This window comes from Pseudophryne corroboree, chromosome 11, assembly GCF_028390025.1.
Source record: "Pseudophryne corroboree isolate aPseCor3 chromosome 11, aPseCor3.hap2, whole genome shotgun sequence".
In the NCBI taxonomy this organism is placed as follows: Eukaryota; Metazoa; Chordata; class Amphibia; order Anura; family Myobatrachidae; genus Pseudophryne; species Pseudophryne corroboree.
In genome coordinates, this window is record NC_086454.1 from 97,449,728 (window position 1) to 97,477,066 (window position 27,339).

Below are 27,339 nucleotides of genomic sequence, written 5' to 3' on the forward strand. Positions count from 1 at the left end.
CTGAACCTCCCCCCTCCAGTCTCAGTGCAGGTCATGTAAGTAGAATTAATATGCATTGCTTAGATTTGCAAGTATACTTTATTTATTGGGTTTGGTTTTATTTTTTGTTGCTCCTATTGCATCATATTATGAGACCTTTTTCTACTAGAATGTAAGTTATATATTGGTAATGTTACTTGTATCAAATTATAGCAGATCATTTTAAAATGTATTATATTATAGACTCTTTTTACCTAAATTACAATAGAACTTGCTGCTATAAATGCATTCCTACAGTAAATTATATGGCTGTTCAAACTTAGTTTGTGACCTTTTTATAAATCCATATGACTGAATGTTAAGTGCTTTTATAAAGGCCACTGAAATATGAAAGAACATCTAATATCTCTGCTTGTCAAGATCACTTATGTGTTATAATAATTGTATGTGGGAATACTTTGGTTAGTGTAGTCCAAGTGTATAATCCTATGGGATGTGAGCTGAAAATTTGCACCTTTTGAAGTGATCGCACTACAGCAGTTTTGTACCTCGGGTCACATGTCAGGTTACTAAGATTCAAGCGAACTCTGTATTTACAAAGTGATGTGTGCATACCATTTCCATTTTATGCTTTGGGGCTCTGCTGCGATCTCTGCAGTTGTACAGCAGCTTTTCGGTTTATGCTCAGGGGCAATAAAAAAAAAAAGCCTGATCTAAACACACGTCTGAAAAACACTAGTGCAGCAAAGCGCTGTAATATGTGCTTAAAGGCATACACATACCAGTAAATGCAATGTATCCAGAAGGGTACGAAACCTATTAAACGTTGTACAAGAATAGGCTTATGGGGCGTCTGAGTTTAACATGTTCCGAGCAGAAACTTGGAGGCAGAAAGGCTGCGTGTCCGTTCACAATCTGTTTGACATCCTCCCAGGTTTTCCTACGGTGATGAAGACCAGGATTTCTATGCCACTCTGACGGATAACAGGCGTTCAGAGTCAGTACAGCTCCCACCTTTAAGCTCCTTCACAGATGATGGTGCCTGGTCTAACTAACTAAGCTCCTCCTGTCCTCTCCCCATTTTCTTTGACTGTCTTTTAGTTTATGGTGATGGGCCTCTAGAGACACATTATTTCCAGTTGGAGGAAGGAATTGTGCTAATATGAGCTTTCTCTAATAGACGGCATGTCTATCACTCCTTTACTCTTGCAAATCTAAATTCGGGTGTGTGTTGGTGGTTATAGGTTCACCAGAACCTAGATTGTGGTCAAAAGAACCTTTAGCCTTAGAACCTATATCCGCTTATGCAAGTCTGTCCTGTATATGGTTTTTCCTCTTCTATTAGACAAGTAAGTTCTCTTATCTATATCTGTAAGTACAAAGGTGCACTTTGGGGTAACTATAGTGGTGTCCGGAAGAGCGGTTCATACATTCTGGGTGTGTATACTGGTGTTTTGGTATATCTTTAAATATTGAGGTTTAAGTGTAATAATCCTATCTTGTTCTTGCAGTCCTGGGAAAGATGACACATCAGAGTGGTCAGAAGATGAAAGTCCTAAAAAGTCACTGGACAGTAATGGTCGGGAGGTGTCACAGGTAGAGGGCGTGCGTGTGCGAGCACTGTATGATTACTGTGGACAGGAAGCTGACGAGCTGAGCTTTTCGGCAGGTACAAATCACTAACCTTCCCTTAACCAACTTTCCATTCTCCTATCCACAGGCACGTTTCCCCATCCCCATATACCCTCCATCCTTCATCCCTCGTCAGGCCTAGTGCATGAATCTTGCAAAAGAGCAGAGCACGCAGGCTGGCATGTGTGTATGATGCACGCACCTTGCTACCTTCCTATCCAGCCATCCATTCCTTTACTCACCCACCATTAACACTACACTAATTCCAGCATGAGACTGACGAAGGTCATGCTTTGGTGAATCACACACAAAGTGGCAGGCTGAATGAGAAACTGGGCATCCAGTATTCTTCCAGCCATTTGTGTCCCAGTGCAGCGGAACCATCGCCAAAATCTGTTTTCTCTATCGTCCTAGTGGATGCTGGGGTTCCTGAAAGGACCATGGGGAATAGCGGCTCCGCAGGAGACAGGGCACAAAAAGTAAAGCTTTACGATCAGGTGGTGTGTACTGGCTCCTCCCCCTATGACCCTCCTCCAGTTAGATTTTTGTGCCCGGCCGAGAAGGGTGCAATCTAGGTGGCTCTCCTAAAGAGCTGCTTAGAAAAGTTTAGCTTAGGTTTTTTATTTTACAGTGAGTCCTGCTGGCAACAGGATCACTGCAACGAGGGACTTAGGGGAGAAGAAGTGAACTCACCTGCGTGCAGGATGGATTGGCTTCTTTGGCTACTGGACATTAGCTCCAGAGGGACGATCACAGGTACAGCCTGGATGGTCACCGGAGCCTCGCCGCCGGCCCCCTTGCAGATGCTGAAACGAGAAGAAGGTCCAGAATCGGCGGCAGAAGACTCCTCAGTCTTCTTAAGGTAGCGCACAGCACTGCAGCTGTGCGCCATTTCCTCTCAGCACACTTCACACGGCAGTCACTGAGGGTGCAGGGCGCTGGGAGGGGGGCGCCCTGGGAGGCAATGTAAACCTATTTTTTGGCAAAAAATACCTCACATATAGCCTCCGGGGGCTATATGGAGATATTTAACCCCTGCCAGAATCCGTTAAAGAGCGGGAGACGAGCCCGCCGAAAAAGGGGCGGGGCCTATCTCCTCAGCACACTGCGCCATTTTCCTCACACAGCTCCGCTGGTCAGGAAGGCTCCCAGGCTCTCCCCTGCACTGCACTACAGAAACAGGGTAAAACAAGAGAGGGGGGGCAAAATTGTGGCAAAAATATATATATTAAAGCAGCTATACAGGGAGCACTTATTATAAGGCTATCCCTGTCATATATAGCGCTTTTGGTGTGTGCTGGCAAACTCTCCCTCTGTCTCCCCAAAGGGCTAGTGGGGTCCTGTCTTCTTTAAGAGCATTCCCTGTGTGTCTGCTGTGTGTCGGTACGTGTGTGTCGACATGTATGAGGACGATATTGGTGTGGAGGCGGAGCAATTGCCAAATATGGGGATGTCACCCCCTAGGGAGTCGACACCAGAATGGATGGCTTTATTTATGGAATTACGGGATAGTGTCAACACGCTAAAGCAGTCGTTTGATGACATGAGACGGCCGGACAATCAATTAGCACCTGTCCAGGCGCCTCAAACACCGTCAGGGGCTGTAAAACGCCCGTTACCTCAGTCGGTCGACACGGACCCAGACACAGGCACTGATTCCAGTGGCGACGGTGACGAATCAACCGTATTTTCCAGTAGGGCCACACGTTATATGATTTTGGCAATGAAGGAGGCGTTACATATTGCTGATACTACAGGTACCACAAAACAGGGTATTATGTGGGGTGTGAAAAAACTACCTATAGTTTTTCCTGAATCAGATGAATTAAATGAGGTGTGTGATGAAGCGTGGGTTGCCCCCGATAAAAAACTGCTAATTTCAAAGAAGTTATTGGCTTTATACCCTTTCCCGCCAGAGGTTAGGGCGCGCTGGGAAACACCTCCTAGGGTGGACAAGGCGCTCACACGCTTATCAAAACAAGTGGCGTTACCCTCTCCTGAGACGGCCGCACTTAAAGATCCAGCAGATAGGAGGATGGAAAATATCCAAAAAAGTATATACACACATACAGGTGTTATACTACGACCAGCTATAGCGACAGCCTGGATGTGCAGTGCTGGGGTAGCTTGGTCAGAGTCCCTGATTGAAAATATTGATACCCTGGATAGGGACAATGTTTTACTGTCTTTAGAGCAAATAAAGGATGCATTTCTTTATATGCGTGATGCACAGAGGGATATTTGCACACTGGCATCACGGGTAAGTGCTATGTCCATTTCGGCCAGAAGAAGTTTATGGACGCGACAGTGGTCAGGTGATGCGGACTCAAAACGGCATATGGAAGTTTTGCCGTATAAAGGGGAGGAGTTATTTGGTGTTGGTCTATCGGATTTGGTGGCCACGGCTACAGCCGGGAAATCCACCTTTTTACCTCAAGTCACTCCCCAACAGAAAAAGACACCGACTTTTCAACCGCAGCCCTTTCGTTCCTTTAAAAACAAGAGAGCAAAGGGATATTCATATCTGCCACGAGGCAGAGGAAGGGGGAAGAGACTGCAACAGGCAGCTCCTTCCCAGGAACAGAAGCCCTCCCCCGCTTCTACAAAAGCCTCAGCATGACGCTGGGGCTTCTCAAGCGGACTCGGGGGCGGTGGGCGGTCGTCTCAAGAATTTCAGCGCGCAGTGGGCTCACTCGCAGGTAGATCCCTGGATCCTGCAGATAATATCTCAGGGGTACAGGTTGGAACTAGAGACGGATCCACCTCGCCGTTTCCTGAAGTCTGCTTTACCAACGTCCCCCTCCGACAGGGTGACGGTCTTGGAAGCCATTCACAAGCTGTACTCTCAGCAGGTGATTGTCAAGGTACCTCTTTTACAACAAGGAAAGGGGTATTATTCCACTCTATTTGTGGTACCGAAGCCGGATGGCTCGGTAAGACCTATTCTAAATCTGAAATCCTTGAACCTGTACATAAAAAAGTTCAAGTTCAAGATGGAGTCACTCAGAGCAGTGATAGCGAACCTGGAAGAAGGGGACTTTATGGTATCCTTGGACATCAAGGATGCGTATCTCCACGTTCCAATTTACCCCTCACACCAGGGGTACCTCAGGTTCGTCGTACAGAACTGTCACTATCAGTTTCAGACGCTGCCGTTTGGATTGTCCACGGCACCTCGGGTCTTTACCAAGGTAATGGCCGAGATGATGATTCTTCTTCGAAGAAAAGGCGTATTAATTATCCCATACTTGGACGATCTCCTAATAAGGGCAAGGTCCAGAGAACAGCTAGAGATGGGATTAGCACTGTCTCAAGAAGTGCTAAAGCAGCACGGGTGGATTCTGAATATTCCAAAATCCCAGTTAATTCCGACAACACGTCTGCTGTTCCTAGGGATGATTCTGGACACGGTTCAGAAAAAGGTTTTTCTCCCGGAGGAAAAAGCCAAGGAGTTATCCGAACTTGTCAGGAACCTCCTAAAACCAGGAAAGGTGTCTGTACATCAATGCACAAGAGTCCTGGGAAAAATGGTGGCTTCTTACGAAGCAATTCCATTCGGCAGATTCCACGCAAGAATTTTCCAGAGGGATCTGCTGGACAAATGGTCAGGGTCGCATCTTCAGATGCACCAGCGGATAACCCTGTCTCCAAGGACAAGGGTATCTCTTCTGTGGTGGTTGCAGAGTGCTCATCTATTGGAGGGCCGCAGATTCGGCATACAGGATTGGATCCTGGTGACCACGGACGCCAGCCTGAGAGGCTGGGGAGCAGTCACACAAGGAAGAAACTTCCAGGGCGTGTGGTCGAGCCTGGAAACGTCTCTTCACATAAACATTCTGGAACTAAGAGCAATCTACAATGCTCTAAGCCAGGCAGAACCTCTGCTTCAAGGAAAACCGGTGTTGATCCAGTCGGACAACATCACGGCAGTCGCCCATGTAAACAGACAGGGCGGCACAAGAAGCAGGAGTGCAATGGCAGAAGCTGCAAGGATTCTTCGCTGGGCAGAGAATCATGTGATAGCACTGTCAGCAGTGTTCATCCCGGGAGTGGACAACTGGGAAGCAGACTTCCTCAGCAGACACGACCTTCACCCGGGAGAGTGGGGACTTCATCCAGAAGTTTTCCACATGCTTGTAACCCGTTGGGAAAGACCAATGGTGGACATGATGGCGTCTCGCCTCAACAAAAAACTGGACAGGTATTGCGCCAGGTCAAGAGACCCGCAGGCAATAGCTGTGGACGCGCTGGTAACGCCTTGGGTGTACCAGTCGGTGTATGTGTTTCCTCCTCTGCCTCTCATACCAAAAGTATTGAGAATTATACGGCAAAGAGGCGTAAGAACGATACTAGTGGTTCCGGATTGGCCAAGAAGGACTTGGTACCCGGAACTTCAAGAGATGATCACGGAGGATCCGTGGCCTCTACCTCTGAGAAGGGACTTGCTTCAGCAGGGTCCCTGTCTGTTTCAAGACTTACCGCGGCTGCGTTTGACGGCATGGCGGTTGAACGCCGGATCCTAAAGGAAAAAGGCATGCCGGAAGAAGTCATTCCTACCTTGATTAAAGCAAGGAAGGAAGTAACCGCGCAACATTATCACCGCATTTGGCGAAAATATGTTGCGTGGTGCGAGGATCGGAGTGGTCCGACGGAGGAATTTCAACTGGGTCGATTCCTACATTTCCTGCAATCAGGATTGTCTATGGATCTCAAATTGGGATCTATTAAGGTTCAAATTTCGGCCCTGTCGATTTTCTTCCAGAAAGAATTGGCTTCAGTTCCTGAAGTCCAGACCTTTGTTAAGGGAGTACTGCATATACAGCCCCCTGTGGTGCCTCCAGTGGCACCGTGGGATCTCAATGTTGTTTTGGACTTTCTCAAATCTCATTGGTTTGAATCACTAAAAAATGAGGATTTGAAATATCTCACATGGAAAGTGACCATGCTACTAGCCCTGGCTTCAGCCAGGAGAGTGTCAGAACTGGCAGCTTTATCTTACAAAAGCCCATATCTGATTTTCCATTCGGACAGGGCAGAACTGCGGACTCGTCCGCATTTTCTCCCTAAGGTGGTGTCAGCATTTCATCTGAACCAGCCTATTGTAGTGCCTGCGGCTACAAGCGACTTGGAGGACTCCAAGTTGTTGGACGTTGTCAGAGCTTTAAAAATATACATTTCAAGGACAGCTGGAGTCAGGAAATCTGACTCACTGTTTATACTATATGCTCCCAACAAGTTGGGCGCTCCTGCGTCTAAGCAGACTATTGCTCGCTGGATTTGTAGTACGATTCAGCTTGCACATTCTGTGGCAGGCCTGCCACAGCCAAAATCGGTAAAAGCCCACTCCACAAGGAAGGTGGGTTCTTCTTGGGCGGCTGCCCGAGGGGTCTCGGCATTACAACTCTGCCGAGCGGCTACGTGGTCGGGGGAGAACACGTTTGTAAAATTCTACAAATTTGATACCCTGGCTAAGGAGGACCTGGAGTTCTCTCATTGGTGCTGCAGAGTCATCCGCACTCTCCCGCCCGTTTGGGAGCTTTGGTATAATCCCCATGGTCCTTTCAGGAACCCCAGCATCCACTAGGACGATAGAGAAAATAAGAATTTACTTACCGATAATTCTATTTCTCGGAGTCCGTAGTGGATGCTGGGCGCCCATCCCAAGTGCGGATTATCTGCAATAATTGTACATAGTTATTGTTACCTAAATCGGGTTATTGTTGTAGGGAGCCATCTTTTCAGAGGCTCCTCTGTTATCATACTGTTAACTGGGTTTAGATCACAGGTTGTACGGTGTGATTGGTGTGGCTGGTATGAGTCTTACCCGGGATTCATAAATCCTTCCTTATTGTGTACGCTCGTCCGGGCACAGTATCCTAACTGAGGCTTGGAGGAGGGTCATAGGGGGAGGAGCCAGTACACACCACCTGATCGTAAAGCTTTACTTTTTGTGCCCTGTCTCCTGCGGAGCCGCTATTCCCCATGGTCCTTTCAGGAACCCCAGCATCCACTACGGACTCCGAGAAATAGAATTATCGGTAAGTAAATTCTTATTTTAAATATGTATGGTCCCTGGGTTGAGACAGGAACGTTTCTGAAAACTGATGAAGTGGTAACAGGGGCAGAAGGTGTGGTAACGCCTTGCAACCAGCTGCTGTCCTTTTTGTACGACTGTTTAATTTTTTCCCCTTTTCAGAAACATCTCATCCTGAAGCTGCCGCTTCATGTTAAATTATTTCTGCAGCTTTACTTACAAACCAGAGAATTTCTTGGCAGCAAATGATAAAAAATTATATATATATATATATATATATATATATATATATATTTTCTCTAACGTCCTAGTGGATGCTGGGGACTCCGTCAGGACCATGGGGAATAGCGGCTCCGCAGGAGACAGGGCACAAAAAGTAAGCTTTTAGGATCACATGGTGTGTACTGGCTCCTCCCCCTATGACCCTCCTCCAAGCCTCAGTTAGGTTTTTGTGCCCGTCCGAGCAGGGTGCAATCTAGGTGGCTCTCATAAAGAGCTGCTTAGAAAAAGTTTTTTAGGTTTCTTATTTTCAGTGAGTCCTGCTGGCAACAGGCTCACTGCTACGAGGGACTTAGGGGAGAGAAGTGAACTCACCTGCGTGCAGGATGGATTGGCTTCTTAGGCTACTGGACACCATTAGCTCCAGAGGGATCGAACACAGGCCCAGCCATGGAGTCCGGTCCCGGAGCCGTGCCGCCGACCCCCCTTGCAGATGCCGAAGTTGAAGAGGTCCAGAGGTCCGGAAACAGGCGGCAGAAGACTTTCAGTCTTCATAAGGTAGCGCACAGCACTGCAGCTGTGCGCCATTGTTGTCGGCACACTTCACACCAGCGGTCACTGAGGGTGGAGGGCGCTGGGGGGGGCGCCCTGGGCAGCAATGTATAATACCTTTTTCTATGGCTAAAATACATCACATATAGCCCTTGAGGCTATATGGATGTATTTAACCCCTGCCATATATCGCAAACTCCGGGAGAAGAGCCCGCCGTTTTAGGGGGCGGGGCCTATTCTCCTCAGCACACAGTGCCATTTTCCTGCTCAGCTCCGCTGTGAGGAAGGCTCCCAGGACTCTCCCCTGCACTGCACTACAGAAACAGGGTAAAACAGAGAAGGGGGGCATATTTTGGCGATATTTTTATATATTAAGCGCATATAACAGAAACAACACCTTTTAGGGTTGTTTATATACATTTTTATAGCGCTTTGGTGTGTGCTGGCAAACTCTCCCTCTGTCTCCCCAAAGGGCTAGTGGGGTCCTGTCTTCGATAAGAGCATTCCCTGTGTGTCTGCTGTGTGTCGGTACGTGTGTGTCGACATGTATGAGGACGATGTTGGTGTGGAGGCGGAGCAATTGCCGGTAATGGTGATGTCACCCCCTAGGGAGTCGACACCGGAATGGATGGCTTTAATTATGGAATTACGTGATAATGTTAGCACGCTGCAAAAGTCAGTTGACGACATGAGACGGCCGGAAAACCAGTTGGTACCTGTCCAGGCGTCTCAGGCACCGTCAGGGGCTGTAAAACGTCCCTTACCTCAGTCAGTCGACACAGGTACCGACACAGATGAATCTAGTGTCGACGGTGAAGAAAGAAACGTATTTTCCAATAGGGCCACACGTTATATGATCACGGCAATGAAGGAGGCTTTGCATATCTCTGATACTGCAGGTACCTCAAAGGGGGGTATTATGTGGGGTGTGAAAAAACTACCTGTAGCTTTTCCAGAATCAGAGGAATTGAATGACGTGTGTGATGAAGCGTGGGTTAACCCCGATAGAAAACTGCTAATTTCAAAGAAGTTATTGGCATTATACCCTTTCCCACCAGAGGTTAGGGCGCGCTGGGAAACACCCCCTAGGGTGGATAAGGCGCTCACACGCTTATCAAAACAAGTGGCGTTACCGTCTCCTGATACGGCCGCCCTCAAGGATCCAGCTGATAGGAGGCTGGAAACTACCCTGAAGAGTATATACACACATACTGGTGTTATACTGCGACCAGCCATAGCCTCAGCCTGGATGTGCAGTGCTGGGGTGGTGTGGTCGGATTCCTTGACTGAAAATATTGATACCCTGGATAGGGACAGTATTTTATTGACTATAGAGCAATTCAAGGATGCTTTTCTTTATATGCGAGATGCTCAGAGGGATATTTGCACTCTGGCATCGAGAGTAAGTGCGATGTCCATATCTGCCAGAAGAAGTTTATGGACGCGACAGTGGTCAGGTGATGCGGATTCCAAACGGCATATGGAAGTATTGCCGTATAAAGGAGAGGAATTATTTGGGGTCGGTCTATCGGATCTGGTGGCCACGGCAACAGCCGGAAAATCCACTTTTTTACCTCAGGTCACCTCCCAACAGAAAAAGACACCGTCTTTTCAGCCGCAGTCCTTTCGTTCCTATAAGAACAAGCGGGCAAAAGGCAAGTCATATTTGCCCAGAGGCAAAGGAAGGGGTAAGAGGGTGCAGCAAGCAACTACTTCCCACGAACAGAAGCCCTCCCCGGCTTCTACAAAGCCCTCAGCATGACGCTGGGGCTGTGCAAGCGGACTCAGGGGCGGTGGGGGGTCGACTAAAGATTTTCAGCACACAGTGGGCGCGCTCACAGGTGGACCCTTGGATCCTGCAGGTAGTATCTCAGGGTTACAAGTTGGAATTCGAAAAGTCTCCCCCTCGCCGGTTCCTAAAGTCTGCTTTACCAACGTCTCCCTCAGAAAGGGCGACGGTATTGGAAGCCATTCACAAGCTGTATTCTCAGCAGGTGATAGTCAAGGTACCCCTCCTACAACAGGGAAAGGGGTATTATTCCACACTATTTGTGGTACCGAAGCCGGACGGTTCGGTAAGACCTATTCTAAATCTGAAATCCTTGAACCTGTACATACAGAAATTCAAGTTCAAGATGGAGTCACTCAGAGCAGTGATAGCGAATCTGGAAGAAGGGGACTTCATGGTGTCCCTGGACATAAAAGATGCTTATCTGCATGTCCCAATTTACCCTTCACACCAAGGGTATCTCAGGTTCGTGATACAAAACTGTCGTCATCAGTTTCAAACGCTGCCGTTTGGTTTGTCCACGGCACCTCGGGTCTTTACCAAGGTAATGGCCGAAATGATGGTTCTTCTACGAAGAAAAGGCGTATTAATTATCCCTTACTTGGACGATCTCCTGATAAGGGCAAGGTCCAGAGAACAGCTGGAAGTCGGAGTAGCACTAACCCAAGTAGTGCTTCAACAACACGGGTGGATTCTGAATCTTCCAAAATCTCAATTGACCCCGACGACACGTCTGCTGTTCCTGGGAATGATTCTGGACACTGTTCAGAAAAAGGTGTTTCTCCCGGAGGAGAAAGCAAGGGAGTTATCCGAACTTGTCAGGAACCTCCTAAAACCAGGAAATGTGTCAGTACATCAATGCACAAGAGTCCTGGGAAAGATGGTGGCTTCTTACGAAGCAATTCCATTCGGCAGATTCCACGCACGAATATTTCAGTGGGATCTGCTGGACAAATGGTCCGGATCGCATCTGCACATGCATCAGCGGATAACACTGTCACCAAGAACAAGGGTGTCTCTTCTGTGGTGGTTGCAGAGTGCCCATCTGTTAGAGGGCCGCAGATTCGGCATACAGGACTGGGTCCTGGTGACTACGGATGCCAGCCTACGAGGCTGGGGAGCAGTCACACAGGGAAGAAACTTCCAGGGCGTGTGGTCGAACCTGGAGACGTCTCTTCACATAAATATACTGGAGCTAAGAGCGATTTACAATGCTCTAAGCCTGGCAAAACCGCTGCTTCAGGGTCAGCCGGTGTTGATCCAGTCGGACAACATCACGGCAGTCGCCCACGTAAACAGACAGGGCGGCACGAGAAGCAGAAGAGCAATGACAGAAGCTGCAAGGATTCTTCGCTGGGCGGAAAATCATGTCATAGCATTGTCAGCAGTGTTCATTCCGGGAGTGGACAACTGGGAAGCAGACTTCCTCAGCAGACACGACCTCCACCCGGGAGAGTGGGGACTTCATCCAGAAGTCTTCCACATGATTGTGAACCGTTGGGAAAAACCAAAGGTGGACATGATGGCGTCCCGCCTCAACAAGAAACTGGACAGATATTGCGCCAGGTCAAGAGACCCTCAGGCAATAGCTGTGGACGCTCTGGTAACACCGTGGGTGTACCAGTCCGTGTATGTGTTTCCTCCTCTGCCTCTCATACCAAAGGTACTGAGAATTATACGGCTACGGGGAGTAAGAACAATACTCGTGGCTCCGGATTGGCCGAGAAGGACTTGGTACCCGGAACTTCAAGAGATGCTCACGGAAGAGCCGTGGCCTCTACCGTTAAGAAGGGATCTGCTTCAGCAGGGACCTTGTATGTTCCAAGACTTACCGCGACTGCGTTTGACGGCATGGCGGTTGAACGCCGGATTCTAAAAGAAAAGGGCATTCCAGAGGAAGTTATTCCTACCTTGATTAAAGCCAGGAAGGAAGTGACCGCACAACATTATCACCGCATTTGGAGAAAATATGTTGCGTGGTGTGAGGCCAAGAAGGCCCCAACGGAGGAATTTCAATTGGGTCGATTCCTACATTTCCTGCAGGCAGGATTGTCTATGGGCCTCAAATTGGGGTCTATTAAGGTTCAAATTTCGGCCTTATCGATTTTCTTCCAGAAAGAATTGGCTTCAGTGCCTGAAGTACAAACCTTTGTCAAAGGTGTACTACATATACAGCCCCCGATTGTGCCTCCAGTGGCACCGTGGGATCTCAACGTAGTTTTGGATTTTCTCAAATCCCATTGGTTTGAGCCGCTCAAATCGGTAGATTTGAAGTATCTTACATGGAAAGTAACCATGCTACTGGCCCTGGCTTCAGCCAGGAGAGTATCAGAGTTGGCGGCTTTATCGTACAAAAGCCCATATCTGATTTTCCATTCGGACAGGGCAGAACTGCGGACGCGTCCTCAGTTTCTGCCTAAGGTGGTTTCGGCTTTTCACTTGAACCAGCCTATTGTGGTGCCTGCGGCTACTAGCGACTTGGAGGACTCCAAGTTGCTGGACGTTGTCAGAGCATTGAAAATATATATTTCAAGGACGGCTGGAGTCAGAAAATCTGACTCGCTGTTTATCCTGTATGCACCCAACAAGATGGGTGCTCCTGCGTCTAAGCAGACGATTGCTCGTTGGATCTGTAGCACAATCCAACTTGCACATTCTGTGGCAGGCCTGCCACAGCCTAAATCTGTAAATGCCCACTCCACAAGGAAGGTGGGCTCATCTTGGGCGGCTGCCCGAGGGGTCTCGGCATTACAACTTTGCCGAGCAGCTACGTGGTCAGGGGAGAACACGTTTGTAAAATTTTACAAATTTGATACTCTGGCTAAGGAGGACCTGGAGTTCTCTCATTCGGTGCTGCAGAGTCATCCGCACTCTCCCGCCCGTTTGGGAGCTTTGGTATAATCCCCATGGTCCTGACGGAGTCCCCAGCATCCACTAGGACGTTAGAGAAAATAAGAATTTACTTACCGATAATTCTATTTCTCATAGTCCGTAGTGGATGCTGGGCGCCCATCCCAAGTGCGGATTGTCTGCAATACTTGTACATAGTTATTGTTACAAAAATCGGGTTATTGTTGTGAGCCATCTTTTCAGAGGCTTTTTCATTGTTATCATACTGTTAACTGGGTTCAAATCACAAGTTGTACGGTGTGATTGGTGTGGCTGGTATGAGTCTTACCCGGGATTCAAGATCCTTCCTTATTGTGTACGCTCGTCCGGGCACAGTACCTAACTGAGGCTTGGAGGAGGGTCATAGGGGGAGGAGCCAGTACACACCATGTGATCCTAAAAGCTTACTTTTTGTGCCCTGTCTCCTGCGGAGCCGCTATTCCCCATGGTCCTGACGGAGTCCCCAGCATCCACTACGGACTATGAGAAATAGAATTATCGGTAAGTAAATTCTTATTATTTGTCAGATAAACCTAATTCTTTAAATTGTTGGTTAGATACTCTTTTAGAGTGTATCTAACTGGTTACGTGGTACAGCAGTGTTGCTGTCTTCGGGACAGTCCTGCCCCACCTCAACATGATTCTTTTTATATCAAGGTAAAACTGCTTTTCAGTTGTCACAATTAAGGCGGATGAATGGGTTCAGCTCATGGTGTTATTCCAACAGCACTGGGGGCTCAGATCTACTGTGTTTCAGCTATGAGCTGTAATTTAATAAAAATGCCCCTTCTCAGGTTGTTAATCAGCCCCATAGAGAGTTTTGCCCAGCTTGGACTACTGTCACTGTACTAGGAAGACCAAAAGTGAATAGTGTATTTTTAATGCTTGGGTTGGGCAGCTTAGAGTATAGGGTGGACACACAAACAGGGTGCCAGAACTGAGAAGCTGTCCCCATCTTTGGAGATTGTTTAAGTGAATGGACAGATAGCAAGCTGCTTTTTGTAGGTTCTCTCATCTAGCGGATGCCAGCCCTGGCTTACCAAGCTCTGTGGCTCGTTAACAAATTAGGATGGTGGCATGTTGGCAGTTTATACATTTTCTAGACCTTCATACAAAGTGCGGCATCTGCAGTCTGAGTGGAGGGCACTGTAAATTACTTAGAGAGGACTACCCATTGGCTGTGTTATTAATTTTTCTCTGGCAAGTCAGTTGACTGTGACATCGGACCATCCAGGTTTTAAGGATATCCATTCTTGTTCATAGATGGTTAATTCAACGTGTTAGATGTACCAAAATGCACCTCTTGCCTGCTCACTGTTGTAGAAATTGGGCTGTAGTGATGTCACAACTAGCGAATCGATGGGATGCATTGTCAGGAATTTTGGTCGTCTGACATTATGGCTGCAGAAAGTAGACTTAAAGATATGTATAAGAAAAAAAAACTTAAAAGTAACTTGAGATAAGAATCTAAAACAAATCTTTAAATTTAATGAATAACGAAACAAAATAACATTTGTTAGTAAGAGTAATGGGATTTTTGAGTATTTCACTGTCTCATATAGTGACCTTAATGTAACTCCTTCAGACGTAACCAGGGCAGCTGAATTATTCATATTCTGGAGACTCAGTAGTGTTCTAAGGTTCCCCGTGAGCAAACCCTCAGAACTATCAGATTAATCTCTGTGAGGTGTGTAATCTCATATACTACAGTGCACCTTTTTACATTTTGTTATTCTGGATTATTAAATGACTTTGTAGCATACGGTATATCCCTACCTGGGTAAAATTAAAGGTAAGTGATTTATTATTTAGTTGCAAAACACACACATTTTGTTCTAGTACCCGACATACCATTGAAAGGGCAATTTTGTGGGCTGAACAATTCATAATCCTATCAATCTACTTGAAAGTGGCAGTTACTCGAGGACAAGTGGGGAAGTTGATACCAATCAGAGTCTAGGTATCTTATCAATTACATTCTATAAAATGATAGCTGGTTGCTATAGGCAACTCTTCTACTTGTCGTCTGTCTATATTTGACAGATCTCCCCCTGAGGCATAAGACACACATCGCCTCAGTGATGTGTGTAGTTCCTACATGTTTGACAGGTTGCTTTATCTGAAATGAGTTTAACCTATCAAATTGTTGCTGTACGTGCTGGGTACATTGTAAAGTAGATATGAGCTATTTTTTTTTTGTGTGGTTTTATTTTTTGTATTTAAAATCCAGTTTAACGTTGAAGTAAACCCAAAGGTTACAACATTATAAATGTCCATGTAAGAGGCTTTTATTCCCCCATTTAAAAAATTGCTTAGTTTTTGATACACACCAGTCCCGGATTTTGCTGATGTGTACATTCAATCCTACCAATTAGTTTGTCTAAATTACTTTCACTATGGTATGGACTTTTTCTTAAATATGGCAGCATTTATTGGTCAAATTCTGTTGACTTTTCAAAGGTAAGTGTGCGTATTGACTTCCACTGCATGATATCAGAGGCGTTTTACTGGGTTTAGTTCTTTAATGTCATCAAATGATGTAATGCCTTGTGGTTATTTTCTGCTTTTGTCCCATTGCATCTTACTATTTTGCCCATCAGGAGAAGAGCTCATAAGACTTGGAGCAGAAGATGAACAGGGCTGGTGCAGGGGAAGTCTCCTCTCTGGGAAAACTGGACTTTATCCAGCGAACTACGTGGAGGATGTTGTGTCCTGAGAGCCGACCAAGCCTTGCGCTTCTTCCAGGCTGTGTGCTTGTGTGTCCTAGTTCTTCATCAGGACGGGGGCAATTTATGAACGTTGGATCCTCCTTGTGCATCCATTGCTGCTTTTACATATTTTAGACATGCAGTTAAAAAAAATGTTTTCTTTTCTATACAAAAATGACCCAGAAAATATTATGCCTGGCTGCGGTCTGCAGCACAATGAGGTTTAAGCGAACAAAGGGTGTGAATACGAATGTTTTTTTTTTTTTTTTTTTTTTTGGGGGGGGGGGGGGGGTACAAAAAGATTTTTTTAAAACACCCGAAATAATATAAAGAGCGTGAAATTAAATACACCAAAATTAGTGCTTCCTCAATACACAAACGTTATGGTCGTCCCCCTATGATAATTGTTCAAAGATTTTATGGACAATGTAATTATCACATATATGTTCTGTGTTACACACAAAATAATTAAGGCCTCTCTCTGTCCGTCTGGACCTCCTGTCCCACAAGCTAGGGACTTGATGGAGTTGATGTGACTGTCAAGTTACAGTTTGCAGCTAGATGATGTGAACAAGATGACAAATTTATTGGATGCTTACTGCCCACATTTGCACACAATAAACACCTATCGCCCTCTTATAGTGGATGAAGGTGTTTTTTTCTTTGACAGTATATGAACGCCTTGATGTCCACGGGAATTGGTTTCAAGTCGCCAAGCGGTGTGTCTCCAAACCTTGCATCAGGGTGCTCGCAGAGTTCCCTAATAGTGTATGTTTTATAAGATGTTCTGCTGGGCAAGGTTTGGGATGTTTGTTTTGTAATTTCAAGGTTTGAGGGTTTATTGAAGATAATGCGCTTAGAGAAGATGCCCCTTGGTCACCTGCTCAAACCGTGCTGGAATATTTGACCTTTTGAAGACCTTCGGCATTGGGGGAAGCCAGCGAGTTCAGCATGAGACTTGTAAAGCACTTGGGACAAGTACACGAGTAGGGGGTTGAATTTTGTGCCATCTCATCATGCAAGTGACCTTATTGTGAAAGATGTATTTTGTATTTAAATAATAATAAAACCACATTTGTTTTTATTTTCTCACGTGTCTCTGGAGCTTTTGATCTACAGGTAATGAAGTTTTGGTACAGATGTGTCTTAACCTAAAATAATTATTTGCTCCGGTTTAGTATAATAAGGATAGCCCATAGGGATTTAAGTAGAGTTGAACATACGCCTGATTGAGGAGCGTATTTTTAATTTTATATTTGTTATTGAAATTTTCAGTAAGTACAGGTTGAGTATCCCTTATCCAAAATGCTTGGGACCAGAAGTATTTTGGATATCGGATATTTCCGTATTTTGGAATAATTGCATATTATAATGAGAGATCATGGTGATGGGACCCAAGCCTAAGCATAGAATGCATTTGATTCATATACAGCTTATACACACAGCCTGAAGGTCATTTTAGCCAATATTTTTAATAACTTTGTGCATTAGACAAAGTGAGTGTACATTCACACAATTCATTTGTTTCATATACACCTTATACACACAGCCTGAAGGTCATTTAATACAATATTTTTAATAACTTTGTGTATTAAACAAAGTTTGTGTACACTGAACCATCAGAAAACAAAGGTTTCACTATCTCACTCAAAAAATCTGTATTTTGGAATATTCCGTATTTCTGAATATTTGGTTATGGGATACTCAACCTGTAATAACAGTCGGGTAGATAATAGAGTGAGAAAAGTATCCAATAATATAATTGCTTTGGAGACCAAATTTGCAAGGGAGTATAATCCTTAATATAAGGAATATACAAATAAACCGCTTGGCTAAGCAAAAATATGGGGGATACATGGAATGAGGGAGGGAGGAAGTTAGGTGGGAAGGGGGGGGGGGGGTTAGTGGATTGCTGGCTGGAAGTGTATTCGGGGGAAAACAATGAAATGTTAAGTAATAGCCTCATGATAGGAGAATTTGAGGTTGTCCATTCAAACAACTAGTGATATTTCTGCTGCGGGGTACACCGGGCTCCACAAGGATATACATTGGGGTGTAGAGTAGGATCTTGATCTGAGGCACCAACAGGCTCAAAAGCTTTGACTGTTCCCAAGATGCATAGCGCCGCCTCCTCTATAACCCCGCCTCCCTGCACAGGAGCTCCGTTTTGTAGTTGGTGCCGCAGATAGCAGGCACGTATCAGAGGGGCTGCTCCAGGCAGTCCTAAGAAGAGCTTTTTATGAAGAAAAGTGAAGACTTCAAGGGCTGCAGCAGTGAGTAGATGTCAGGAGACATTCACTGCTGCAGCTCCATCTCTCCCTAGCGGCGCTGTACACTCCCGCGCCCTGGTTGCCGGGTAACTACAGCGGGAGGCTCCAGTTTTCTTCCTGTCAGGCACACACGACTGGGGCTCTCCGAGATCACGTGGCCGCGCTTCGGGAGGTGGTGAGTGGGTCCCGCTCGCGGGACCCGTGCTGTATCGCGATCCGGTGGGAGGCGGGCCGCGCGCGCTGGCGGTGGACACTGTGGCAGTACAGGCGATCCCACTAGATCACCAGGGCATGGGTGCAGGTCAGGTTTTCTCTCTAAACCTTTTTATATGTAGCCCGCAGTACCAGGTGGTTTTGCCAGCAGAGGGGATAAGGCTTAGACCTGAAGCCCCTCCCCCAGCCCGCCATTTCCAGTAAATGTTCCCGTCCTGGAGCTGCATATCTGTCTCTCCTTCACTCCCTGTCAGTGTTTGGGCGCCATTTCTCTCAGCTACACTGTTCCTGGGACTACTTGGGCAATTCCTCCTTTGTAAAGCCACCTGGTAGTCAGCGCTGTGACTTTACAAGACACTTAAGTATTCTACATGTCATTTAGACGGTGATAGTTAAGAAAGAGTGCATTTAGTCAGGGTTCTCTGGTACAAGTACCCTGTGATATACATCCAGTTCTTACTGTGCAGTGTTATATCTATTGACTACATAGCTATATATATAAACTAGTCCAGTGCATTATTATTGTTTGTAATAACCTCTGCATTGTACAATTGTGACTATGTGTGTGCATTAGCTTGCTGGGTGATTTTCATTTCATGTTTCTCACTCAACTTGCTATCCCTATATGCTATAACCTGAGGGGGCTTGGTGCGTCAGGTTTATAATACTGTAATATAGGATATTCACAAGATATACTCTAATTGTATTTTTCTCTGTGATTTTAGTCATCATATCTCTCCTGTATCTCTGCTTGTGCTGACTACACTGCGCAGGGGTTTGGGCAAGAGGTATTGTGCTGCTGACAATTATACTGTGCTACCTGATGTTGCAAGTTATATCATGTCTGCTTCTGAGGGTAACGGTTCTGGGGCTGAACACACTACCGTTGTTGCTGATGCCACAGATCCCTATGAGGAGAATTTATAGAGAATATAGCAGCTGCGGGCTCTGGTTCTGGGGGCTCCTTGCCCCTCAGTGGGACTGTGGCAACGGGGGTGCATAATGACCCGCCGTGGGCTACTTTCTCCACACTTCTGAATACGCTAGTTACTAAACTAATGCCCCCTATGGGACCCCCTATGCCAGTTCAACCGTTTGTGGTCCCCGCGGATACCCCGCCGTGGGCAGATAACTTGTCTGCTCAATTGAAGAAATTGAACCAGTCTTTGACTACTAAAAAGTCAGACCCTCGCTCGTCTAAGACCAAGGGGTCCTCTAAGCGAGCTCTTACCTCCTCACAATCCACTGCTGTCACTGACACCTCATCTAATGAAGATGGCGCTTACACTGACCCCACAGATTCTACACAGATACTGCTGATGGGGAGGGTAGTTCACATGTGGATGTTCCTGATCTTTTGGAGGCTATTAAGTTGATTGTACAGATTACGGATGATCCCGAGCCATCCGTCCCTCCTAAGAAACCAGATAAGTTCAAGTGTCAGAAGGTGGTTAAACAAGTTTTACCTCGTTCTGATCACCTGGTGGATATATGTCAGGAATCCTGGGAAAATCCAGGGAAGACGTTTGTGCCTCAAAAGAAGATGCTGGCTCGCTATCCCCTCGCGCCAGAGCTGTCTAAAAATTGGGAAACGCCTCCTCCTGTGGTCTCGCATGTGGCTAGGATGGTGGTTTCCTCAGCTCTACCTGTCACTACCGTCACGTCTCTGAAAGAGCTTATGGATAAACGTGTGGAGGGTTGTCTGAAAGCGATTTACACCCTCACGGGTGCTGCACAAAGGCCCACTATTGCAGCAATATGGGCTGCAGAGGCTATTGAAGCGTGGGCCCTAGAGTTGGAAGCTGAAATCTCTTCTGACCATCTAGACAGTGCTTGTCATATATTGTTTCAGCTTCTCACTATATTAAAGAGGCGGCTTCTGATACCGGTATTCTAGTAGCCAAGGCCTCTACTACGTCAGTCCTGGCTCGCCGGATATTGTGGCTGAGATCCTGGTCCGTGGATCTGGATTCTAGAAAAACCCTGGAGGTACTCCCTTTCAAGGGAGATATTCTGTTTGGGAAGGACTTAAATATGATAGTGGCTGATTTGGCTACTGCCAAAACTGCCTGTCTGCCAAGTACCGCTCCTTCAGTCCTGAAGGCTAAAGGTACTTCCTTTCGCCCCTTTCGTCCTTCAGGTAAAGCAAAAGGTCAGGCGTACCACAAGCAGGCCCGAACTTCCAAACCTGGTAAGCCAAAGCCCAAAAGAGCCTGGGCTGCCTGTCAGCCAGCTTCCAAGACCGATAAGCCTGCCGCATGACAGGGCGGGCCTCCCCCTGGGGGATCCCAGGGTGGGTGGGCCGGCTTCTATGGTATACCCAGGATTGGTTGAAGTCCACTTCAGATGCCTGGGTACGGGAAGTCGTCACTCGAGGTTACGCCATAGCCTCATCGATTTTGCCTGACAGACGTCCCTTTGGACCAGACAAAGGCAAAAACTCTACATTCGGTGGTACAGACCCTCCTGGACACAGGAGTGGTAGTACAGGTGCCTCTTGCTCAGAGAAGCCAGGGGTTCTATTCTCCACTATTTCTAGTCCCGAAACCGAATGGGTCCTCCCGGCCCATTCTCAACCTCAAGGCATTGAACAAGTTTGTGAAAGTCTCCAGGTTCCGTATGGAAACCCTTCACTCTATCGTTCTGGCCTTGGAACCTGGGAATTATATGGTCTCCCTGGTTATACAGGATGCTTACCTGCATATTCCTATAGCAGTGTCGCACCAGCAATACCTGAGGTTTGCGATTAACAACCTCCATTACCAGTTTCGGGCGTTACCTTTTGGTTTAACCACGGCTCCGCGAGTCTTCACCAAAGTTATGGCGGTGATGACAGTGGTACTCCGCCGTCAAGGGGTCAGGATCCTACCGTATCTGGACGACTTGTTGATCCTGGCAAATTCCCCAGAAATTCTCCTACGTCACCTAGATCTGACTGTCCGGTTTCTGCAAGCCCATGGGTGGCTCATCAACGGGAAGAAATTCTCACTGGTCCCTGCTCAGAGCATGGTGCACCTGGGAGCGCTATTGGACACACACAACCAGCTGTTGTTCTTGTCTCAGGAGAAAGTCCAGAAGCTTCAGGACAGGATTCGTTGCTTCCTCTCTCGTCCGCAAGTGTCGATACATTCGGCGATGCAGGTGCTGGGCCTCATGGTGTCAGCATTCGACATGGTGGAGTATACTCAATTCCATTCTCGCCCCCTCCAGAGGCTGATTCTGGCCAAGTGGGACGGCCTGCCTCACCGGATCAGGTCTCACATGATCTCATTGACTCCGGAGGTCCATCTGTCGCTGTACTGGTGGCTCCAGGACCAACGATTGTGCAGGGGCCGTCCTTTATGGATATCCGACTGGGTCCTGTTGACGACAGATGCCAGTCTAAGAGGTTGGAGCGCGGTGCTGGAGCAACACTTCCTTCAGGGTCGGTGGACCAAGGAGGAGTCTCTCCTCCCGATCAACATTCTAGAATTGCGGGCGGTCTTCCAACTCATTGGACCTGGCCCAGTATTTAATTCAGAACTGTCCTGTTCAAGTACAGTCGTACAACGCCACCACAGTGGCTTACATAAATCATCAAGGCGGCACTGTAAGCCGCTTGGCAATGAAGGAAGTCTCACGGATTCTTCAATGTGCGGAACGCCATCTACCGGCTATATGGGCAATATTAATTCCGGGAGTCCTGAATTGGGAAGCGGACTTTCTCAGTCGTCAGGACGTACACCCCGGAGAGTGGGGCCTCCATCCAGAAGTGTTTATACTCCTAGTGGAAAGGTTTGGGCCTTCCAGACATGGATCTGATGGCGTCTCGACACAACCACAAGGTTCCGGTCTTCGGTGCAAGGACAAAGGATCCTCAAGCAGCATTCGTGGATGCGCTGGTGGTGCCGTGGAGGTTTCGGCTGCCGTACGTGTTCCCTCCGGTGTCACTCCTGTCCAGGGTAATTCGGAAGTTCAAGCAGGAAAGAGGAATCCTGCTTCTCATATCTCCAGCGTGGCCCAGACGGCACTGGTTCTCAGACCTGCAGGGCCTCTCGTCAGAGCGTCCAATTCTACTTCCACAACGCCCAGACCTCCTCGTTCAGGGCCCCAGTGTCTACCAGGACCTAGCCCGGCTGTCTTTGACGGCGTGGCTCTTGAAGCTTCCGTCTTGAGGGCTAAAGGGTTTTCTGAGGCGGTCATTCAAACTATGTTGCGGGCTCGGAAACTGGCTTCTGCTCGGATTTACCATAGGGTCTGGCATTCTTACTTTGTTTGGTGCGCATCTAACAATTATGACGCTTCCAAGTTTAGTACAGCCAAGTTGTTGGCTTTTCTTCAGCAGGGCCTGGACTTAGGCCTGCGTCTGGCCTCCCTCAAGGTTCATATTTCTGCTTTGTCGGTGTGGTTTCAGAGAAAAATTGCGACCTTACCTGATGTGCATACCTTTACTCAGGGTGTGTTCCGTATCCAACCTCCCTATGTCCCGCCTGTGGCTTCTTGGGACTTGTCAGTGGTTTTGGAGGCATTACAAGAGTCTCTCCGTTTGAACCTCTTGGTTCAGCTGATCTTAAGTGGCTTTCCCTTAAGGTGGTGTTTCAGCTGGCTATTGCCTCAGCTAGAAGAGTGTCTAATTTGGGTGCCTTGTCTTGTAGTTCCCCATATTTGATATTTCACCGTGACCGGGCAGTTCTTAGGACTCGTCCTGGATATTTACCTAAGGTGGTTTCTTCGTTCCACCTAAATCAGGAGATTGTGGTTTCGGCACTTGTTTCTCCTGATCCGTCTTCCAAAGAGCAGTCTTTGGATGTGGTACGGGCTCTCCGTATCTATGTGAAGAGAACTGCTTCTATTAGGAAATCTGATTCTCTTTGTTCTGTTTGGGTTTCACAAACGGGGCTGGCCTACTCACAAGCAGACTTTGGCCAGATGGATTAGAATGGTGATTGCACATGCTTATGTGAAGGCTGGTCTGTCTGCTCCTGCCCACATTACGGCCCATTCTACTTGGTCTGATGGACCTTGGGCAGCCTGCCGTGGTGCGACCCTTGAACAATTGTGCAAGGCGGCTACGTGGTCCTCAGTGAACACGTTCATAAGGTTCTATGCCTTCGATACTGCCGCTTCCCAGGATGCTTCCTTTAGACGCCGGGTTCTTGTGCCCGCTTCAGTGTGTCCCCTCCCATATGGAACTGCTTTAGGACATCCTCAATGTCTATCCTTGTGGAGCCCAGTGTACCCCTCAGCAGAAAACGAGTTTTATGGTAAGAACTTACCTTTGTTAAATCTTTCTGCGAGGTACACTGGGCTCCACAAGGCGCCCACCCTGACGCAGTTAGCTTCTTTGGGTTGGTATGGCATTAGCCGCTGACACTTTCTCCTGTCGTGAGAGATCGGTGTATGTGGCTACTAACTGTTGTCGTCTCTCTTCCTGCTACTGCATTGGGCTGGTTAACTAAAAACTGAGCTGCTGTGCAGGGAGGCGGGGTTATAGAGGAGGCGGCGCTATGCGTCTTGGGAACAGTCAAAGCTTTTGAGCCTGTTGGTGCCTCGGTTCAAGATCCTACTCTACACCCCAATGTCTATCCTTGTGGAGCCCAGTGTACCTCGCAGAAAGAGTTTTAACAACGGTAAGTTCTTACTATAAAACTCATTATTCTAGGTGGTAAGTATGCCAGATGGAGTGGTGCAGAGGAGGAAAGGGTGTCCACTTTTCTCCATTTAGCTGCGATTGGTACAATCAGCTGCACTAAGGATATATCTGAGTGCTTGGGTGAGGTCATCCCCATTGTGGTAATAGCGAGTATGAGATGCAATGTGGAAGGGAAACTCGCGTGAGGGAGAGCGTTAAACAATGAACCATGTTCCAAAAGCTCTTAATCTTTGGGTTAAGCCACCATATATGTGTGAAGGTGCCCTCTTCTCCCACTGTCCCTCAAACATCTATCAGAAGTCTGAGGAAATAGAGCTCAAAGGCAAGTGGGTACTAAGTTCCACCAGTATAAACGTTTAGAAGTGCTTTCCTGAATCCTGACACAAATGGAGGATTTAGCAGCGTATTCTCAAATTTTGGCCCATTCCTCAAGCCCCAGAGCATCGCCAATGTCCCTCTCACAGACAAATTGAGGTTCCTTGGGGGGTTTGGTTGTGGGCAGTCAGACTGTAGAGATTAGATATGAGACCTTTTGAATCGAGCCAGAGGAAACAAAATGTCTGTGTTGTCGTTTTGGTCAGGCAGCATTAAGAACTTAAGAGTGAAGTGTAAAGGTATCGAAGTTGGAGATACTGATAAAAGCATTTGGTAGGCAGTCAGAAAACTCTGGGAACGCATGGAGAGGAGAGAGGTCCCAGAGAAACTTGAATATTGTGTCTGGTCCAGTAAGCAAAAGGTTTGGGGTGGAGCCCAGGTAGGAACTCCTTTTATTATTCCATAGACTGGTCCAAAACTATTTTCCCATGACCCATGAAAAATCTCTACTAATGTAGTCCCAGATCAATAAGGAGAAGTTGTGCATACATTGGGTGCATCTGAGACGGGGACTGAAATGGGGCGTTCTCGCGTTGGTAAAGTCAAGTGATTGAGTGTGGCGCAAATGTGGGCCATGCAGCATTTGAATGCAAGTGTAAAAATACTGATTTCCAGCTAAATAATTTTCACAAAGTAAAGGCTAGTGCAACTGTAACCTGATGGTGAGCAGCAGATCAAGCACACTATGTATGGATTAAAATGTACAGCAATGAAGACATGCAATTGATTTCACAAAGAAACACCAGGTAATCCTACTGCAATAGGTTAATAAAAATTCATAACCACAACTGGGATTATAATTGCTTGTTTTACCTACAGAATACAACGCTGACGGCGTTCTGCAAGTTGGAGATATTCATGAAGTGTTCAATTGTTGAATTGTAGGCCCACTTTGCCAATCTGTGGTGTTGATGTATCAAGCTGTGAATAGTGGTGGAGTTGCATATAACGACCAATCTGCTTCAACCTAGTTATATAGAATGTACTTTATTAATGCTATGTCAATGCTGATTGGCTGTTGTGTGCAACTTGTCTTCACTAATTGTAAAATGGAAAAACAGTAAATTTGGAGGGTTCCCTAGATGGCGCAAAAGCAGCTCGTATGTTCAAGGCTTGAGTATAAACGTCACCACATTTACAAAACAGATAAAGTACAGCTGTTTATAACCTTTTGGACTTTGTTTTGAAACTTTTTACATTTTGCATATTGAAATTTTATTTTTTTTGTTTTTTTACCTGCTTGTTTTTTGGATGCTACATTGTGACTTTGTTTTGTGTGAGAATCCCTATATAATCCAATAAATTTGTTACTTTATGATGAACTGTGGACACAAGTGATTATTGGAAAGGGATTTAAAGGGGGTACGGTCATTAGGTCGACCAATAGTTGTCTACCTAATGACTGTCGACCTAATGACTACCCATTTAAAGAGAGAAAATATCCTCACACTGCTTAAAGATACCTTGATAGGAGCAGCTTTACACCGTTTGTTTGTGAGTCGGGTTACACTGTGTGTAATAACCATTTACACTTCAAAGATACCTAGATGTGTTTGCCACCTATCTGTTTCCTGTGAGTGCTGGGGTACATCTCTTACCTTTGTAAATCATCTGTCTCCCCGTGATCCACCTTTTTCTCCTCACCGTGAGGGTTGATAGACACTGGATCGGTCGTCTGAGATTGTGATAAAGATAACTTGATACACCAGATCCCCTTTACTGAAAGAAGATTCATCATAACAGTATTCATGATCAAATACAAAGGACGTAATATTACTTTTAATTTCTCTGACGTCCTAAGTGGATGCTGGGACTCCGTAAGGACCATGGGGAATAGCGGCTCCGCAGGAGACTGGGCACAACTATAAAGAAAGCTTTAGGTCTAACTGGTGTGCACTAGCTCCTCCCACTATGACCCTCCTCCAGACTTCAGTTAGAATCTTGTGCCCGGCTGAGCTGGATGCACACTAGGGGCTCTCCTGAGCTCCTAGAGAGAAAGTATATTTAGGTTTTTTATTTTACAGTGAGATCTGCTGGCAACAGACTCACTGCAGCGAGGGACTAAGGGGAGAAGAAGCGAACCTACCCAACAGGTGGTAGTTTGGGCTTCTTAGGCTACTGGACACCATTAGCTCCAGAGGGATCGACCGCAGGACCCGACCTTGGTGTTCGTTCCCAGAGCCGCGCTGCCGTCCCCCTTACAGAGCCAGAAGCATGAAGAGGTCCGGAAAATCGGCGGCATAAGACTTCGGTCTTCACCAAGGTAGCGCACAGCACTGCAGCTGTGCGCCATTGCTCCTCATGTACACCTCACACTCCGGTCACTGATGGGTGCAGGGCGCTGGGGGGGCGCCCTGAGGGCAATATGACACCTTGGCTGGCAAATCTACATCATATATAGTCCTAGAGGCTATATAGATGTAAAAATACCCCTGCCAGTATTCCAGAAAATGCGGGAGAAGTCAGCCGGAAAAGGGGCGGGGCCATCTCCCTCAGCACACTGGTGCCATTTTTCCCTCACAGCTCCGCTGGAAGGAAGCTCCCTGGCTCTCCCCTGTAGTCTGAAACCTACAGAAGGGTAAAAAAGAGGGGGGGGGGGGGGGGGGGGCACTAAATTTAGGCGCAGGAGATATATATAGATATATATATATATATTTCTCTAACGTCCTAAGTGGATGCTGGGGACTCCGTAAGAACCATGGGGAATAGCGGCTCCGCAGGAGACTGGGCACAAAAGTAAAGCTTTAGAACTACCTGGTGTGCACTGGCTCCTCCCCCTATGACCCTCCTCCAAGCCTCAGATTTTTGTGCCCGAACGAGAAGGGTGCACACTAGGTGGCTCTCCTGAGCTGCTTAGTGAAAAGTTTAGTTTTAGGTTTTTTATTTTCAGTGAGACCTGCTGGCAACAGGCTCACTGCATCGAGGGACTAAGGGGAGAAGAAGCGAACTCACCTGCGTGCAGAGTGGATTGGGCTTCTTAGGCTACTGGACATTAGCTCCAGAGGGACGATCACAGGCCCAGCCATGGATGGGTCCCAGAGCCGCGC

General features: G+C 47.0%; 1 protein-coding gene across 7 annotated transcripts in view; it reads left to right on the forward strand.

Annotated features, from left to right (window-relative positions):
* Positions 1–16,078, forward strand: part of PACSIN3 (protein kinase C and casein kinase substrate in neurons 3) — a 183,055-nt gene extending 166,977 nt beyond the window's left edge. For 5 of the 7 annotated variants that reach the window (XM_063944642.1, XM_063944641.1, XM_063944644.1 and 2 more), the window contains 3 exons: positions 914–976; positions 1,491–1,648; positions 15,695–16,078. In XM_063944642.1, the coding sequence (XP_063800712.1) occupies positions 914–976; positions 1,491–1,648; positions 15,695–15,810 (337 nt within the window). In that variant the 3' untranslated portion in view covers positions 15,811–16,078. The remainder of the gene's footprint in view (positions 1–913; positions 977–1,490; positions 1,649–15,694) is intronic. The other 2 variants (XM_063944647.1, XM_063944646.1) reach the window with 2 other exon arrangements.
* The last annotated feature ends 11,261 nt before the right edge of the window (positions 16,079–27,339 follow it).